Source organism: Colobus angolensis, unplaced genomic scaffold (genome assembly GCF_000951035.1).
Source record: "Colobus angolensis palliatus isolate OR3802 unplaced genomic scaffold, Cang.pa_1.0 Scaffold272, whole genome shotgun sequence".
NCBI lineage: Eukaryota > Metazoa > Chordata > Mammalia > Primates > Cercopithecidae > Colobus > Colobus angolensis.
This window is the reverse complement of record NW_012115955.1, coordinates 3,158,884-3,178,378: the sequence shown is the minus strand read 5'-3', so window position 1 is coordinate 3,178,378 and position 19,495 is coordinate 3,158,884. Positions and strand designations below refer to the sequence as shown.

General features: G+C 41.4%; 1 protein-coding gene across 1 annotated transcript in view; it reads right to left on the bottom strand.

Annotated features, from left to right (window-relative positions):
* The window catches only part of SHC3 (SHC (Src homology 2 domain containing) transforming protein 3), a 168,661-nt gene that overhangs the window by 17,178 nt on the left and 131,988 nt on the right, over positions 1-19,495 (bottom strand). Inside the window, exons 10-13 of the mRNA XM_011948031.1 lie at positions 17,672-17,822; positions 16,555-16,654; positions 12,927-13,085; positions 8,622-8,917 (exon numbers count right to left, since the gene is read on the bottom strand). Coding sequence (XP_011803421.1) covers positions 8,622-8,917; positions 12,927-13,085; positions 16,555-16,654; positions 17,672-17,822 — 706 coding nt within the window. The remainder of the gene's footprint in view (positions 1-8,621; positions 8,918-12,926; positions 13,086-16,554; positions 16,655-17,671; positions 17,823-19,495) is intronic.

The window sequence follows — 19,495 nt, the reverse complement described above, 5'->3', positions numbered from 1 at the left end:
CCCTGGGATGATGAGTTTGCTCTGGAAATTTATTAGTTCACCTCAGAAGAGGAAGTCCATCTGTCCATGTGTCCTAAATAATAGATGGAATGAGCAAGGCACTGGTTAAGGGTAAACACACTGTGAGGAAAACATAGCTGTCTTCTCTCAAGAATAGGGCAATGAGAAACTTCAAGATTAACTGATTTTAAAAGCATTTGTATAAAAAAGCACATATGTAATGTAATGTTATGCCTAACATATAGAACTATAATGTACATATTACAGAAAAAACAAAAAGTCAAATGGCAGCTATAAATCATACTACACCATAAATAACATTAAATATGAATGGATTAAAAAATACTATCAAAAAGGCAGAGATTTTCAGAGTGGCTAAAATAAAACAAATAGATTGAAAATAAAGGAGAGAAAAGAATGTGTCATATACATAGCAACCATGAGAAAGCTGGAGTACATATACTAATACCAGATAAAATAGATTTTAAAACAAAAGCAGCAAAAAATGTTACTAGAGATAAAGAGGGACATTTCACACTAATAAAAGGCATCTCCATCAGGGAGATACAACAGTTATAAACATATATGCACTTAATAACAGAACACCAAAATACATGAAGCAAAATTAGTAAAAATAAAGGGAGAAATAGACAATTCAACAATAATAGAGATTTCAATACCTCACTTTTAATAATGGATAGAACAACTAGACAAAAGACCAACAAGGAAACAGAAGACTTGAGTACCACCACAAACGGACTAGACCTAACAGATATCTATAAAGAACTCCACCCAACAACATTATTTATACATGCTAACCAATTTGATACTTAGGTAAAATGGACAAATTCCTAGAAAGACACAAAATACCAACACTGACTTATGAAGAAATAGATAATCTGAATAGACCTATAACAAGTAAAGATAATTTGTAATTTGAAAAACTTACTAGAGATAAAGAGGGACATTTCATACTAATAAAGGGTCATTCCATCAGGAAGATACAACAGTTATAAACACATGTACACTTAATAACAGAACACCAAATTTTTCTAATTGTCTCAAGGGCATTCTTTTCATTACCTGTCCGTTGGAATCAGAACTCAAATAGATGCAGTCTGCACTTGCATTTCATTATTTCTCTTAACACTTTTCTATTCTACTTATACTTTCCTTCCATTTTTCCTCCACACTAGTGATTTGTTTGAAAAACTAGATATTTGTCTGTGGAATACCCCACCTTATGATTTGGCTATTGCTTCCTTATGGCATTGTACAGCTTGTTCCTCTGTCCTCTGTAATTTTTTTTTTTTTTTTTTGAGACAGAGTCACCTGTCACCCAGCCTGGAGTGCAGCTGTATGATCATAACTCACTACAGCTTTGAACTCTGCCTCAGTCTCTCAAGTAGCTGGGATTACAGGTGCATGCCACCATGCCCAGCTAATATTTTATTTTAGAGATGGGGTCTCACTACATTCATTGCCCAGGCTGGTCTTGAACTCCCAGGCTCAAGTGATCCTCTCACCTCAGCCTCCCAAAATGCTAGGATTACAGACGTGTGAGCCCACACACCTGACCTGTATTTTCTATAAACTTGCAGATACAGAGATTCTTTTTACACAGCTTCATTGAGATATAATCTAGATACCACATTCATTTAAGGTGTACAATTCAATGGGTTTCAGTATATTCGCAGAAACATTCATCATTACCACTACCAATCTTAGATTATTTTTGTCACCATAAAAAGAAATGCCATACCTTTCAGCTATCACCTCCCTGTCCTCCCATCCCTCTCTCTCACCCAGCCCCTAGGAACCACTCATCTATTTTCTGTCTCTGTAGATTTCCCATCCTGAACTTTACTGTGAATAGAATAACATATGGTCTTTTGTCACTAGCTTCTTTCACTTAGCATAATGTTTTCAAGGTTCATCCAAGTTGTGGCATGTATCAATACTTCATTCTTTTTATAGCTGAATTATGCTCTATTGTATGGATATACCACATTTTACTTTCTTATTTATCTGTTGATGACACTTGAATTGTTTCTACCTTTGGGCTATCATGAATAATGCTACTATAACTATGTGTGCACAAGTTTTTGCATGGGAATGGGGTGAGAGTGGAAATGGTTTGGGGGAGACCAGTGTTTTTCCTTAAAAGCCTTCTGCTGTATCTCCTTTGTTTATATTTTTCAGTGTTACATTGATAAAAATGTAAAACGCATGTTGCTGAGACAGGCTCTTGGATCAAATGCTCCATGTTTCTCAGCATTTCTCAGTTTTCTTGGCGTGAGGCTGGGACTCATGGACTAGAGGGAGCTGATGTGAGTCCCCTCCACAGCACAGCCATTGACAGCCCACGAGTTTCCCCCAGCCTCTCTTCTCCTTCGAGCTCCCATGTTGAGAAGATGAGCCCAGGACATGGACAACAGTTCATCTGGATCCCAAGTCACCCAAGGACCTGTGGGACCTGGAGAGCCACACAACACACACGGGACTTGGCACACAGGGGACTGAGCTCTGCTGGGTTAAGCCACTGAGAATACAGATTTTATTTGTTATTGCAGAACAGCCTAGACTGCCTGATACAAAGGGAATTTAAAAATAACAACAGGACATTATAAAGTGAAGATTAAGGAACATTTAAAAATTACGCTCAAAAACTAGTGAATGTGGGGGTGTTGGATTGTCATCAATGTTTTCTGATTTTATGAACAAAATTCCCAGCATGTGCTCTTAAATGTGCAATGACCAGACACCATGTGAATCACGCCCACAGGAAACTCACTCACCGGCGGTAGCAATGCATTCAAATGCAAGCACAGTGCCCACCTCACTTAGCTGGTCCTTCGAGACCAGAGAGATGAATCAATGATAAATGACTCAGGGAATAATTTTAGACATAAGAGGGCTGACTAAACAATTCTGAAGATGTTGAAAAGTAAAGTGTTCCAGACTCCATCTCTGAGGCTTCTCTTAGAGACCCAGCTACTGGCACTTTCCAGGTACTATTTTAGAGTCAGTGTTCTTGACACCTTATGAACAGGGCTCAGAAGATGCCCCAGGCAGTTTCTCATCACGTTTCCAGTGATCTCAGTGAAAGGTGGGAAGGCACAAAGGTTGGTATACTGTGGAGTAAATTTAGATGCAGAACTGTTTTGCATCCTTATTTCTCTGAGTAATCTGTTCTCTGCCAAGTTTCCCCCTTTATAGTCAGGGACCAACCAATTACCATGAAAATCAGATGAATAAATATTGAAGAGAATGTGTTCATTGCCTATTTTGGTGTCCCCACAGCAAGAATGCAATGTTACATTTTTAATGAAGTCTTTCATTTCCATTTTCTTTTTCAGCTAAAGCTGTCCTCCATAGGATCAATTTAACTAAAAAATTAGATCCAACAAAAGAGCCCCCCGCCGAAGAACAGTCATTAGTAGGTATGACTTGACAAAATTTCTCAACAGTACTACAAGTTTCTCCTCCAAAATTAAAATTGTATGGTAAACACAGCTTTGGGCATTGGCTCGCTTGGATACCTGGTTTAATCATATTTCCACAAATTCATACTCTCTTTATCTGTTTACCCATTATGATACCGACTTTTAATGTATAATAAATATGTTATTAGTAGTGCACAGTTCTTTCTTAAGTCATTCTTTGACACATACAGACTAAGTAGACAAACACATTCAATCATCTTTGTTCTATGACATCTTTAACTAGATTTTAACTTTCTGTTTTTTTAAATATCTAAAATTTTGAACTGAAATATTTATATTCTCATAGAATTGCCTGGGTATCTTCTCCCCTATTTTCTTTTAGATAACCACAACTGTTAGTTTATGCAAAGAGGAAAAAGTCCGAGTTGATTCTACTTCGAAAATTTCGTTTCTGATTCTACGTCTGCCAGTAGCATGTGACCCTCAGCACCCCATCACCTCCACAGGCTCTCAACTCTTAACCTGTAAAAGCCCAGGACAATCTTTGTGTTTGTTCATCAAATGCTTGTTGAAATAGCAGACACTATTCTACACGTTGGGCGCTATGGCACTAAACAAGTTTGCTACCCTCATGGGGAATACAGTCCAGTAGAAGAAACTAGCCAAATAATGAAGAAATTAACAAAGAAACAAATATTTGTTTGTGGTAAGTGCTTTAAGGTAAAAACAAACCAGAATGCAGAAACAGGGGGTATAGAGGGGATCCTATTTGGGACAAAAAAGTTAGGGAAGGCTTCTCTGAAAAGACTTCTCTGATGTGTAGGAAGCCTAGCTCATATTAAGAGGTGAGTAAAATGGCAAAATCTTGATATCAAAATCAGATAAGCATATAAAAGCAAAGGCAGCAAAGACAAGACAGGTTTTACTTACAACAGAGATTCAACAAAATCCTAAATAAAACATTCGGTGACCAAATCCAATAATGTATTTCACGAGAACGATCGCAAGGTGAAGCAGAGTTTATGACAGGATTACAACATCAAAAACAACTAGCTGTGTAATTCTCCATATTAACAATTTAAAAAACAATTATTATCTCAAAAGGTGCTGAAGAAGTAGTTGATGAAGTTCAACACCTATATATAATCAAAGTAATTAAATAATGTGTAAGTTCCATGAGAGCAGATATTTTCCTTTAAAACAGGTTCATAGACATTTTCCAGCTGCCAAAACACAATGTCTCACATAGTAGACATTCAGTACATATTTGCTGAATGAATGAATAAATGGATGAATGAAATTTTTTAGGACAATCAACGAAAAGATAATCTCCCCAAAGCCTACTGCAACCAGTGCAACCATTCCTTTTCAGGTTTGGAGTGGACAAGGACACTCTCCCCTGGTCAGCCTCTGTAGGTGCCTCTAGTCAGAGCAATGGGGTGAGAATACCACGTAAGGGTGAGCCCTGAAGGGCAGGAGGTGAAACTGTCCAGGTCTGCAATGGCGGGATCAATGTTCCAGTAAAACTACTGGAAGAAGCAAAGTGTCCAGGCACAAGATCACACAACATTCCTCTCTCTCCAGCAAAAATGGTTGAGAAAAAGAAACTCAAAATAACATGCCACTTACAACAGGAGCTAAATCTAGACACTCTAGGAAATAATCTAATAAAGGAGATAGAAGAATTTGTGGGAAAAATTTTACAACTCTACCAAAAAAAAAAAAACTGAGTTACTGGAGACTTATGCCATGCTTGTGGCTGTGCTGATCTAATACAGAAAAATTGTTGGGAAAAAGCTGAATGTTGGGAGGGAAACTGAGGCAGGGCTTGCATAATGTCCTCGGGAATGTGTCTAGACTTGCTGGCTCCTTGCTTCTAGCCCTCCTAGGCTTCTAGATCGATTGTATTCCCATTATCTCAAGTAGCAGAACATGTTCCATATAAAAGCTGTAAATCATGTGCTTAATGCAACGTGTCCTTTTGACCGCCACATTCTCACCACCTGTTTCTTTGTTGGATTACCAATAAATACCATGGGCTCCCAGAGCTCGGGGCCTTTGTAGCCTCCATGATCGCAATGGCCCCCTGGTGTCCCACCTTTCTCTCTCAAACTGTCTTTTTCTCAATCCTTTGACTCTGCTGGACTTTGTCACCCCCACGACCTAGTGTTGGGTCTGATCTCCCCAACAAAATGTCTGTTCTTCCTCAAATTAATCTATATACATTCAATGCAAGCCCAATTGAAATCCCAGCACGTATTGTTGGTGACTTGAAAAACTGATTCTAAAATCAGTGTAAAGAAGAATATATATCTGCAGCTTAGTAAAACAGTTTAGAAAAAGGAGAGTCAAGAGGAAGGACTCACACCACCAGATGTTAAGAGAGTTCCAAAGCCATAAGGATGGAAACAGCATGGTATTTATACAAGGACTAAACAGATCAGTAGAACAGAATCCAGCATTCAGAAACAGACCATGATGCAAAGAGCTTAGTATGTTTTCAAAGGAACATCAGGACAGCAGAGAAAAGATGAATGATTTAGCAAATGGTGACAGAAAAACTGGCTTACTCTCTGGAGATTTAAAAACATGTTGAACCTCAGCCAGGCGTGGTGGCTCACACCTCCCAGCACTTTGAGAGGCTAAGGCAGGTTGATCACCTGAGGTCAGGCATTCAAGACCAGACTGGCCAACATGGGAAAACCTGTCTCTACTAAAAATACAAAAACAAACAAATAAGTAAATAAACAAACAAACAAAAAATGTGTGTATATGTGTGTATATTGAGTCTCTATATCATTTCAAATTCAAAAGTACCTTCAGCTGGAATTAAAGCCCACATGTGAAAGATGAAACTATAAAGCTAACAAAAGAAAATATATATTCAAATCCAGTATATTTGTGATTTGTGGGGGAGAAAAACTTTAAAAGTCAAAACTATCAAGCACAAATGGGAAAACTGACAGATTCAGATGCATCCCATGAAAGACTTCTATTTGATGAAGACTCTCACAGACAAAATTATCAGATGGATGACAAAAGCAAGAGAATACATAGGAAAATTCTGTTACCGAAAACCTCAACAAGAAAGCCCAATCCGAAAGTCAAAAGAAAAACATGGAGAAAGGATAAGAACATAAACTTTACAGGAAGAATCTGCTAATTTACTAATGAAGTGCAACCAAAGAATTACAAATCAAACAATGAGATGTTCCCTTTCTCCTTCCTCCCACAAACTAGCAAACCTAGAGACTGTCAAGGAAGAGCAAGGATGTTGCTGGTGTGCGCCTCAGTAGCTCAGCCATTCTGAAAGCAAATCCAAGCCCTGGTGAAATTCAATGTATGTGTACCCTGTGAGCAAAACGCCACTCTTGGCTCCTGTCCCAGAGATACCGTGCCCAGGTACAGAGAAAAACATGCATGAGAGTTTGCAGCAGCTTAGTCATCCTTCTCAAGAGAGCTCAGTAAGTGACATGTGGACTGCATATGTGACCGCCTACCACAGTAATGATCTGATAAACAGAAACCACCATGGACACATTTCAACAACATGTACGGTGGTGGAACAGGAAGAAACAAAATGGGATGTGTGGAACAGTATCATGTGTGCAAACTTTTTTCTTTCTTTTTTTTTTTTTTTGAAACAGGGTCTTGCTCCATCACCCAGGCTGGAGTGCAGTGTTGCCATCACAATTCAGGGCAGCCTTGACCTACTGGGCTCAAGCAATCCTCCCACCTCTGTCTCCTGAGTGGACTACAGGCAGTCGCCACCGCGCCTGGCTAATTTGCAAATTTCTAAAAGGCACAAACACAAAATGTTTTCTCAGAAGTACATGTATGTTAAAAAAGAAGATGGACTGGAAGGATATACATATATACGTTACATTCATGAGGAACTGGCTGTCTCCGTGGGAGGGAAAGAGGAAGTAGCTACTGGCTGGAAGTGGGAAAGTGGCTGCTCCCAAAGAAACAGAAAGAGGAACTGTTCAGAGAGCCAGGAGCTGGGGTGTTCAGGCAACTGAGTCTTGGCACCTGAGGTAATAAACCATTTTGGATAACACCCCCACCCCTGACACATGCAGTTTAATTGTGTTCCAGTCCAGCTGAAGACAAAGGCTTCATCCCTCCCTGTCAATCAGAAAATGCAATTTTTTTTTTTTTTTTTTTTTTTTTCTGAGACGGAGTCTCGCTCTGTCGCCCAGGCTGGAGTGCAGTGGCCGGATCTCAGCTCACTGCAAGCTCCGCCTCCCGGGTTCACGCCATTCTCCTGCCTCAGCCTCCCGAGTAGCTGGGACTACAGGCGCCCACCACCTCTCCCGGCTAATTTTTTGTATTTTTAGTAGAGACGGGGTTTCACCGTGTTAGCCGGGATGGTCTCGATCTCCTGACCTTGTGATCCGCCCGTCTCGGCCTCCCAAAGTGCTGGGATTACAGGCTTGAGCCACCGCGCCCGGCCTGCAATGTTTTTAACTTCTATTAATTAACTCTACCCTGCTTTGTTGTTTTCACTGCATAAAAGGTTTTAAACAATCCTGGAATTTCACTCAACAGTTAGGTTGATTTAACTACACTTATGAAGCTTAGCAATTCTTGCACTATGCCCCAGGTAAAGTCGAATGTGTTTCTTGATGGGAAGAAGAAAAATTCAGCGAAACCTACAGGATTATTCAGATACAGTTATAGTGCCAGGGATGGCCAACATCACTAGGAGTTACTTCTCTAAACGGGAAAACAAGAGACTTAGCAAAGCGGGTTTCATTTACTGATCATCACATTTTACAGCCTTAGAACAAAATCCTCAGTGATTCAACTTTTTGACAGAAGCATTCAAGGTAAATATTAAAAGCCTAGATGCCTGTACTTCCTTGTCCACTAGAAACATGTTTGTAAGGAAAATGCTCTCAGTTTCTGTATTTATTTACTTTAAAGGACATGAAAGTCAAGGCTTTCAGCCTAGGCCATAATTCTAAAAGTTTTAAAACTTGTGTGAGGCCCTGACCACTGGCTCCTGGCTCCTGGCTCTGGCCTAATGACAGGAGTTGTCTGTCCCTGAAGGACTCGGTAGGCACTTGTGGATAGAGGTGGGAATGTGGAGGGCATTTGACAAAGTGGAAACTGTTTAAGGCAGGTCTACGCCCATCAGCAGGTCCCACCCCATCCCCACTGGGTGCTCACCGTGCCTTCCGGGTCCACGAGCAGCAGGTGCTTGGCCTGGCCATTGTGCATGCCTGTGAGGACAAAGGAGCCCGGGTTGGTGGTACTCTTCCTGACCAGGAAGTCTCCATCTTTCTCCAGCAGCCCCTCTGCCTCCTTCCTGCTCATCTCTCCTTGGTACCAAGTCTCAGCTTGCAGGTCCTCCAGCATCTTGGCATCTGGGGCTCTGGGTGACACAGGGCTGATGCACTCCACGGAGGCTGCCTTGCTTAACACGGGCCCCAAGGGCTGGTTCTTGAGAGCATCTTCAAAAGGTTCTGTCATCAACAACATTGACCAGCAACAAGTCAATCTCAAGAAGAGCAAATGATTAAAAAAAAAAAAAAATACAGTGAGAGAGATGGAAATGCAAAGGCAACTCCTCCAGAAGGGGAAAACAAAAACCACTGGAAAAAACTAACTGGTGGGTAATATAACAAGAGCCATCATAACAAGCATTGAAAAGCACAGCCCAAATTTTGGCATGACTTTCTGATGAGTCTGCTTTCCCAAGACAGCTGGGAGTTGTGCTATGTGCCAAGGAGTCAAGCACACCCTTTGTCTAGCTAGTTGGAATGACTTCATTTTTGCATGCTGCAGGAGGCCATGAATATCACATGCCATGTACTTTCTCTGGAACTTCAGCCAGCCTCTTTAACAAATTCTGAATAAAAATCTGCCAATACCAAAGGGAAAGACAAGCTACAAAGCTTTGATTTTATGCAAAACCGGAGCCCAATCCACCAAAGGTTTATTTCAAAATCTTTGCATCAGGCAAATTTTTAAAAGAGAAAGCTTATGGGTATTGGGTGCCTTTCGTGTGACTTGCCCCAGGCTAGGAGCTCCACCTCCCCTTAACCTTCACTTGTTTCCCTGTGGAACGAGGCTCTCTAATGAGTGCTTGAGACCATACTTGGTTTCATCCCCTTCAGAGCACACTTCTCAGTGCAAGGCATGTGTGAATGGTGAAACGGCTGCTCTAACAATAAATACCAGCAGCAAAAGAAGTAGCCAGGCATGTCTAACTAAATCCCGATATTCGACTTTCACATAAGGTAGCGTGTATGAAAGAACTCTGAAAACTGCACACAGTGCTATGCAAGTGGAAGGTAGTGCGATGATTATTTCAGCCTACACTGTCTACCCAGCACAACATAAGCAGCACAAGAACAGGAATAGTTCTTTCCTGAGCATAACTGCACCCTCAGAGCCCAGCATTGCTCCTGGGACACAGTTCATTCACTATAGTCAACAAATGCTGTAAAATAAGCCAAACTTGCTCATTGTTATTACAGGGTGGGCAGAAGTGAGGTGAATAAATGAAAGTAAAATTAGCTCTTTTTGAAGCTTATTAATCTTTGACAGAGTTGGAGATAAAAATAAGTTAGAACCATTGGCAAAAATTATGTTGGTGGATGTTCTTTTTCATCTGACTTTTTTCCTGATTACCTGGAATTGACATACATTGACAAATGTATGTCAACACATACATAACAGTATTATACTGTTTCAACACCATCACCACCTTTGCTATCATCTACATCATCAAAATCGTCAGCATCATCTCCACCATCACCACCATATCCACATTCACTTTTATTGGCACCACCACCAACATCAGCATCACCACCATCGTCACCATCATCATCATCACCATTATCACCATCATCCCCATTGTTACCAGCATAACCATCATCAACACCATCATTGTCACCACCATCACTGCCACTACCACCACCAGCAGCAGCAGCAGCAGCAGCAGTAGCATCACCACCATCAACATCATCATCACTATCCCCTCACCATTATCACCACCATCACTACCATCAGCATCATCAGGATCATCACCATTACTACCACCATCCCCACTGTCATCATCACCATCATCACCATCACTGTCACCAGCATAACCATCATCATCACCATCACTGTCACCAGCAGCAACAGCAGCAGCAGCAGTAACAGGTGCAGCAGCAGGATCACCACCATCAGCACCATCATCACTATCACCATCACCATCATCACCACCACCACCACCATCGGCATCACCACCATCATCACCATCATTATCACCATCACCACCACCACCTTCACCATCAGCATCATCACCATCACCATCATCACCACCACCAGCACCATCAGCAGCAGCATCACCACCACCATCATCACTGTCATCATCACCATCAGCAGCATCACCATCACCATCATCACCATCATCATCACCATCATCACCACCACCATCAGCACCATCACCACCATCACCATCATCACCATCACCATCATCACCACCACCATCACCACCACCATCAGCAGCATCATCACCACCATCATCACCATCACCATCATCATCATCACTGTCACCACCACTACCACCATCATCATCATTATCACCATCACCACTACCACCATCACCACCATCATCACCTCACCATTATCACCATCACCATCATCACTATTACTACCATCACCATCATCACCACCACCACCACCACCATCAAAATCACCATCAGCAGCAGCACTGCCATCACCACCATCGTCACAACAGCACCACTATTATTTAGAGCTACTGGTTCAAAATAAAGAACACAGAGTGCTGGCTTTATTTAGTTCCACACTTTTCAACAGGCACCAGCCTTTCTAAGGCTCTTTTTATATTCTGTTTCCCCTCCTTAGGTTTTGAGAGCAAGAGGAGAAATTAACTGATGGGAAAAGGGTAGCTCTGGTTCTCATTTTTTTATCCCAAACACCAGCCAATCTAACTTTCCTTAGGGTCTGAGTCCAGGAGTCATTGGAAAATTGACTATATTAAACAGTAAAAGTGGTCTAACCAAATATGGAACTATTAAACTGCAGTTTGGAGGTACTATAACAACTCCAGCAGAAGCTTGGAGAGCTACCACTGTGCTTTGCATCTTGAAAATGTGGCTTCACATTTCTCAAGCTGTTTTCACATTTTTAAAAATAAAGGCACTGGCGGGACTGAATTAGGTGATCTAGCATTGAAGGTGGCTTCAAGCATTGAGATTCTACAGTTCTTGCTTAGATGATTTTTGTAAGTCAAAATGGGGGTCCAGTGTGACTGGGAAGTCAAATTTGCTAGGGAGAAACAGTGTTGTTGTGATGAGGTTGCCTAATTATGAAGGCAGTTAACCCTGTCCTCACTCATAGAAAATACCACAAATCACAGGTATTGGACCAGCAAGGCTGCCTTTCACAAATGATAAAGTTAGTTAACTTCTAGGATTCTTCATTTCCTCTTCTGTAAAATAAAGATAGCAGTAGTAATCATAATACTTACCAGTAAAAATTTAAAAATAGGTGTTTAGCACATGGTAGAAACTCATTCAGAACTAGTCTCCATTCCCTCCCTCTTCAGCCTATAAAATTCTCAAGGAATATGAAAAGCAAATTTTAGGATATAAAGCTCTTGTGAGCTTGTGATGCTCTTTCAAAATTCTTTAACAAAAATTTTCACTTTCGGTAATCAGTTCATGAATGATTTAATTTCCTCAGTCTATATTACAAACAGAAAGTCCGTGGTACACATCCCACTACATTGCTGTCTGCAATAGATTACTATTACTCTCCTTATCCTGTTTAGTTTTCATCACTGAGGAGCACTTAACCACTACCTGGTAATAGATACAGTTGTTTATTTAACCTCCATGAGGTAGAGACTTTGCTGGTTTTGTTTTCCTGTGTATCTCCATCAAGCAGAATAGTATTTGACAAATGGTAAGTGTTCAGTAAATATTTGGAGAGGGGTAAGAGGTGAGCAAGAGAGAAAAAATGAGAGAAAGCAATGAGAGAGCAAGTGGGAGGAGGGGAGAAAGAGAGAAAACCCTCATAAGAGAGGGGTGTGTTGCAATTTTTTGCCTATATGTTAAATGTTGGTCTGCTTCATAGACCGAGAGCTCTGTGGGAACACGGGCCATGCCATTTCATCTTTGCATCCTTAGCAACTAATACACTAGCTGGCACATAATAGCCAATTACTATTTAAATGAATAAATAAACATTTGTGTACGTATATTGTCTCAATATATTTGCAGATCTTCAAGAGGAATGGCAATTCCAAAAAGAAGGGGAAATTGCTCTGTCTCTTGACTACAGAGAGGGCTATAATCCTAAACAAATCCAATCATCACCCAGAAAAGTACAGCTAATCATCACCATTAATCAAAACCCTGCTATCAGAAAATCTAGTAATTACACAGATTTCAAACAAAAGGCAGGGTAAAAAGCAATCTCAAAAGAGAAGAAAACCAGAGACAAACAGAAACCCACTCATGTCAAAGAGGTCTTTTCTCGGGCTGCTCTCAGCGCTGCTGACCGCAGTTGGCCAGGCCTGCGGTGGGATCTGGTGCGTGTTGACATAGGTGGGTGCTTCTCCTGTGGGGGCCACGTGCAGTTTCCCTTCTGGCATGCTGTAGATGTCCAAGGACCCTGCAACAAGAAAGTGAGCCCCTTTTCTTTGATGACAGTGACACTATTCAAGCCACCCAGCCCTTCACAGAGAAGCTCTTCCGCCTGCAAATGGGAAAACTCCTTCAGATTCCTATCGGTGATATTGTCCTCTTCTGAGCTTGTCACCACACACTGCTGTAACCTGGCCAAGATGTTTTCCAGTCCTTCATATCAACATGGGATCTGCCAGCCAATGTCAGGATGGACACCTTGATGGCTCCACTGTGATGGCCTCAGCAAAGATTCTGGCCCTTGCTGCCCTAAGACGGCAGGAGGCTGGCAGGCAGAACATGCCTGGTCTCCTCCTCTCCTTGACAAATGCTTCAAGATCAGATAACTGAGCAGAAGGACCACAAGCCTTATTTTAATTGCTCTTGTTTTTTTTTTTTGTTTGTTTTTTAATATAAGCAAATGCTTTATAAATTAACTTCATTCAAGCAATACAATAGAAGCTCTGTTCTACTGTAGGAAGGAACTGAGAGAGACTCCTTCCTTACAAAACAGGGCTGCAGTTACTGCTTCTGGGTCTGTGAAGGAAGCCCAGGGTGGGTGTGCAAGGGAAGAGCCCCCTCTGTTGAGGCAGTGACGCTGCCTCGATGGGACTTCACAGCTAGGCAATGGGTTTGCTGGGGCTGGGCCCTGGCTGTTCTGTCACCCAGACCTAGTAGCCCGAGAACGCCTGCTCAGATCCTTCTCGGAGTCTTTTTGCGTGTGCGCCCTGTCTCCAATCTTCTTACATAAACATGTTCGCAAGAACACCCTGTGGTGTTCACATTTCTGGAAAGGGGGTGTCTTTCATATCCTATGGGCGGTGGTGTGTTGAAGCCAGCTCAATCCAGCTGGCAAGAGTTGGTTCAGGGCTTTTTAAAAAGCGTTCCCAAGAGCCTGTGGCTGGACGTTCGCCAGCACACCACTGTCTCCCAGCCTGTAGGTGTGAGAATGAAGTGTCGTGCTGACATTCCCTCACTGGGGAGCACCACCTGCACGGACTGTGTTTCTACTCTCCTATTTCTCAACATGCTTTCTATATTGAAGAGTCTAGTCGGATTACGCGTCCTTGCTTAGTGACAGCTATTTGCAGTTCACACCTTTTGCAAGGTGATTTGATTGCAAACAAATCAGCCTTTAAAAAAGAATTTCACAAACAAAATGTTAAAAGGAGAAGATCAGGAGCCCAAATGTATAATCTTCCTGACTACCCTTTCCCGCCGGAAATGACAGCAGATGCTGAGCTGGGGCAGGAGGACATGTGCCATGGTAATACCTGGAGTTCACGTACATTGGGGATAATATCTGCCAGCAAATTAATAAGTGACATTCTAATTTGTTCTGTGAGACAAGATATTTATTGTTTAATTTTTTTTTTTTTTTTTGGCAGAGTTCTCACTCTGTTGCCGAGGCTGGAGTGCAGTGGCACGATATCGGCCCACTGCAGCCTCCACCTCCCAGGTTCAAGTGATTCTCCTGCCTCAGCCTCCCGAATAGCTAGGATTACAGGTACGCACCACCACAACTGCCTAATTTTTTTGTATTTTTAGTAGAGATGGGGTTTCACCATGTTGGCCAGGCTGACCTGGAACTCCTGATCTCAGGTAATCCACCTGACTCGGCTTCCCAAAGTGCTGGAATTACAGGCCTGAGATACCACACCCCGCCTATTTATTGTTTTCAAAGAAGAGTTGGAAATTTATTGAGAGCTCTGAGTCTCAAGTTCCAGGCCAGGAGCTCATTCTGCTACATCATCTGTTCTCGATCTGGCTGGAATAACTTTAATATATCAAAAACAAGACCTATTTTAAAATAAACCTGACATATTTTGCAATAAAGCAAATATCTAACAGAAATAACGTGTCTCCTTTATTCTTTAGCAGTTATTATAAGTCTATGCACACACATGTAATGGAAATACATTTGAAATGTATTAGAACAAGGATAAATAGCCCATAGTGAAAATGTCCCTCTGGCAAAGTTATGGCTCTGATTTGCTATTTCCAGCCTATTCTGAGGCAGAACATGTGGTGGCTTCTGCCAGGCCTTATGTTTTATTGACTGGGCCAGCACTGTGGGTCTTCCTGCATCTGGGGCAGGCACGACATGAAATTCTCTTACACAGAGGACATTTAAAAAATGTATTGTCATTTGCTTCCTGGCATGAATAGCCATAATGAAGGAATAAGCCTCAATATTAAACCAATAAATGTTTAAATTTAGATACACAGAAGCATCAGTTGCCCCCATCCCCTTCAGATCTTATGGACTTAGTAGCCAGGATCCCAGAGCTACTGAAAGAGTTATAAATTTTTTTGAGAAGGGAAAAAGGTTAAAATTAAAAGACATTCTTAAAGGATTAGACTGAGCTATAAATACATTCATACATATTTGTATGTGTATATATAACTGTCTAGAGAATAAAGACTTACATGAGCAATTAGCAGTTACCTCTTAGACAGTTGTATCTAAATTATTATGGCTGTATCTAAATATATTTGAATTATTTGCAGATATCTTACTTATAGACAGTTGTATCGACATTAGTTGTAATGTATGATGTAGGTGCATGTTATTATGACTGTAAGATGCAGAAGTGTTCTCTAAGAGTATCCAGGGCCTGTGAGAGACGTATATCCCTGGTGCCACCTCTGCCTCAATCCCCAGCTTAGAGTAGGGGGCTTCACATTCCCCAAAAAGCCGACCCTGAGTAAAGGGAAGGACAACGAGACAAGGAAGGAAAGGCAATAATTTGTTGTGGGAGTCACTGGGGCTCAGCCTCAACCTTAGAGTTGCCTCACGAGTTCCCATCAGAAACTGGGGTGAAGGTGTGCCTGAGATGTCAACTTCTCAGCACCCCTGGGCACGGAAGCTCTCCCAGCGTGGAGGTGTACAGTCTCAGGGGCATGAGGCAGTGAGTGCCCATGAGGTGTGAATGGTCCTGGAGCTGCGGGGAGGCACCACATAATTGGTGCCAGGAGATATCTACAACACTGTTGCTTTTTTTTTTTTTTTTTGAGACAGGGTTTTGCTGTTGTTGCCAGGCTGGAGTGCAATGGCATGATCTCGGCTCACTGCAGCCCCCACCTCCTGGGATCAAGTGATTCTCCTGCCTCAGCCTCCCAAGTAGCTGGGATTACAGGCACCTGCCACCACGCTTGGCTAATTTTTTTTTATTTAGTAGAGTTGGGGTTTCACTATGTTAGTCAGGCTGGTCTTGAACTCCTGACCTCAGGCGATCCTCCTGCCTCAGCCTCCCAAAGTGCTGGGATTACAGGCGTGCGCCACTGCGCATTGCACCACATTGTTGCCTCTGTTTCTATGGTCTAGTCAGGATTCTATAGCAACACACACAGCAAATATATCCAGGGGTCATTCTGTCAGTCCACAGAAAATAGGCGACCCAGTGGTAAGCATGTTACTTTTGAAAAGTGTCTTTTGTGTTTCTCACCCATCTCACCTTGCCTCTCACTTTGCCTGAAAGGTGTTTGCTGCCAGTCTTCGCCAAAGGTGTCTCCTAAGTGTCTTCCCTGGTAATAAGTCTGCTCTTTTCCTGCAAACTATAGACACATGTAAATAACACAGAACGAAAAAATTATTTTCTTCTCATTTCCCCACTTTTGAAAGCCACAAGACAGTCGGCAAATTGATCCTTAAGGTGGATCAAATCCTCTGATACACCCAATTTTCCCTTCATGCCTCACGGTTGGCATTAAGATTTGGGAAATAAGTTTGTGTGAGTGTGAGGAAAAGGCTGCATCTCCATCAAAATTACACATGCCCCCCCTTGTTTTCATTACCCCCACCACCCCTCCCGAAGTGTGACTGTAAATCAAGCTCTTCCATATGTATGTCCTAAAATAAATTTCAATTACAGAGTATCTATGTGTCAGAACACACTTCCCACATAACACATACGCCCATGATTGTTCACACTTGGGCAAGTCCACTCTGTAAACCAGGAAACTTCCTTCAAAAAATCAGGAAATTCCCTCTCAGTGTCAGATCCCTGAGCTCAATGTTATTTTGCCATTTTTAGTGGTGCCATTATCATTCACAAAAATTAGTAATGTTAAAAATTTCCTATAACAAAACAGAAATATCATAACTCTAGAAAGCAATTGCCTTACTAGAATTTTGAGTTGGACATAAAGCAAGGGAATGAATAAAATAGAAAACTCATAAAATTCTCATCCTTTTAAGGATCTATATTCACTCCTTTTCAGAGAACCCAATGCCTCTCAAGCCTTTTTAAAATCTTAAATTCTCTCTTTCCCTCACTGAGATCACAGTATGATGGAATACATCTGAGGGTACAGAGGACGCCCCCAGACGCATATCCCAGCAATCACAACACAGTTCCAAAGCGTTTGGCTAATGCTTTATGATGTTAACACAAAGCCTCTCCTCATCTACATGCCTCATGAAATCCAGTGAGAAAGTTCGTGATTTACCGTGTCAAAAATGGAATAGAACATCAGCCTGAAACAAAACAAACAAACAAAAAAACAAAACAAAAGGAAATAAAGTTGAGTTAGCCTCCATTCCTTATAAAGAGAAAAACATATGAGACTTACCTGTGCAGTGTCAGGAGCATGGGGTCTAGGTTTCAGTCGAGCATCAAGAAAGCCCCCTGGAGGAGGCATCTTGCTTGGGATGCTGTTGTAGTACGGGTGGTCTGAGCCATCTCCCTCCTCTTCTGTCCATGGCTCATCCAGACTCTGCATTCTGTTAAAGGAAGATTTCCAAGGGCTTTAGCCAAAAGTTGAGCTTGCAGCCAAAACCAACAAATCTAATGTTAGCGCCTGTTATCAAGAAAAGAGAGTTTAGTCAGTGCCTCTTCAGCCATCCAGGTCTCAAGTATAGATGAAAAGCAGATGAGTGGTTTAGCAAAATATCTCTGCCATATTCAGAGTTTCACTCACTGGAACATTTCAGTCATGTTTGAATGAGGTCCTTTTGTAAAAGTACATTTTAATTATGAAAGAAATTATGCCTAAGGATAGCCAGCTCCTCAAGGGACAGCACACACTTTTGTAAGCCATGAAATTGATCCCAAACAAAACCAACTACAAAATGGAAATTTAGTGATATGAAGGAAAATGGTAGAATATGAATCTCTCAAAATTCTCCCTTCTGCTATTTGAAAAAACTGTTGTGCTTCAAAGGACATTATCAAGAAAGTAAAAATACAAACTGCAAAATGGGAGAAAATATTTGCTAACATGTATCTTAAAAGAGACATGTAACTAGAATATATAAAGTACTCCTACAACTCAACAATGAGAAGACAGCCCGATCTTAAAAAGGAGCTGAGGTTTTGAGCAGACTTTTCTCCAGAGATACACAAAAGGCCAATAAGCACATGAAAAGAAGCTCGACATCGTTAGTCATCAGGAAAATGCACATCAAAACCACAACCAGAGACCACTTCATCCCCACTAGGGTAGCTGTAATCAAAGAGATAGACAAGAAAAAGTGTTGATAAGAACATGGGGATATTAGAACCCTCACACATTGCTGATGGGACTGTAAAATGGTGCAGCCACTTTGGAAAATAGCTTTGCAGTTTCAGCATAACCATATGACCACAGAATTTCACTTCCAGTTATACACATAAGAATACTGCAACATATGTCCACAAAGAAACTTGTATACATCTTCACAGCAGCAATGTTCATAAGAGCTAAAAGGTACGGCTGGGTGCAGTGGCTCACACCTGTAATCCCAGCATTTTGGGAGGCCAAGGCTGGCAGATCATGAGGTCAGGAGTTCAAGACCAGCCTGGCCAACATGGTGAAACCCCATCTCTACTAAAGATACAAAAATTAGCCGGGCGTGGTAGCATGTGTCTGTAATCGCAGCTACTCGGCAGGCTGAGACAGGAGAATTGCTTGAACAAAAGGTGATATATCTATACATTCAAATATTACTAAGAACTCTAAAATGAAAGAAATACTGACAGATCTTACAACATGAGTGAATCTTGAAAATATTCTTCTAAGTGAAAGAAGCCAGATACATACAGTATGATTCCATCTATATGAAATGTCCAGAATGGGCAAATCCATAGAGACAGAAAGTAGTTTAGTGGTTGGCGGGAGATGGGGGAGTGGAGAATGGGGAGTAATTGCTGATGAGTATAGAGTTTCTTTGGGCGGGGTAATGAAAATGTTCTGGAATTAATGGTGATAATTGTACAACTTTCGAATATAACAAATCAACTGAACTGTAAACTTTAAAAGGGCAATTTGATTATATATGAATTAATTATCAATTTTAAAAATAATAATAAATGGAGTCTTAGTGGCATCTGATTTGTTTTTCAATGTCTTCTTCGGTTTTGGGTTGAAATACCCTTGGATTTCTGCAAGGAAAATCCTCCAAGAAAAATTAGATCA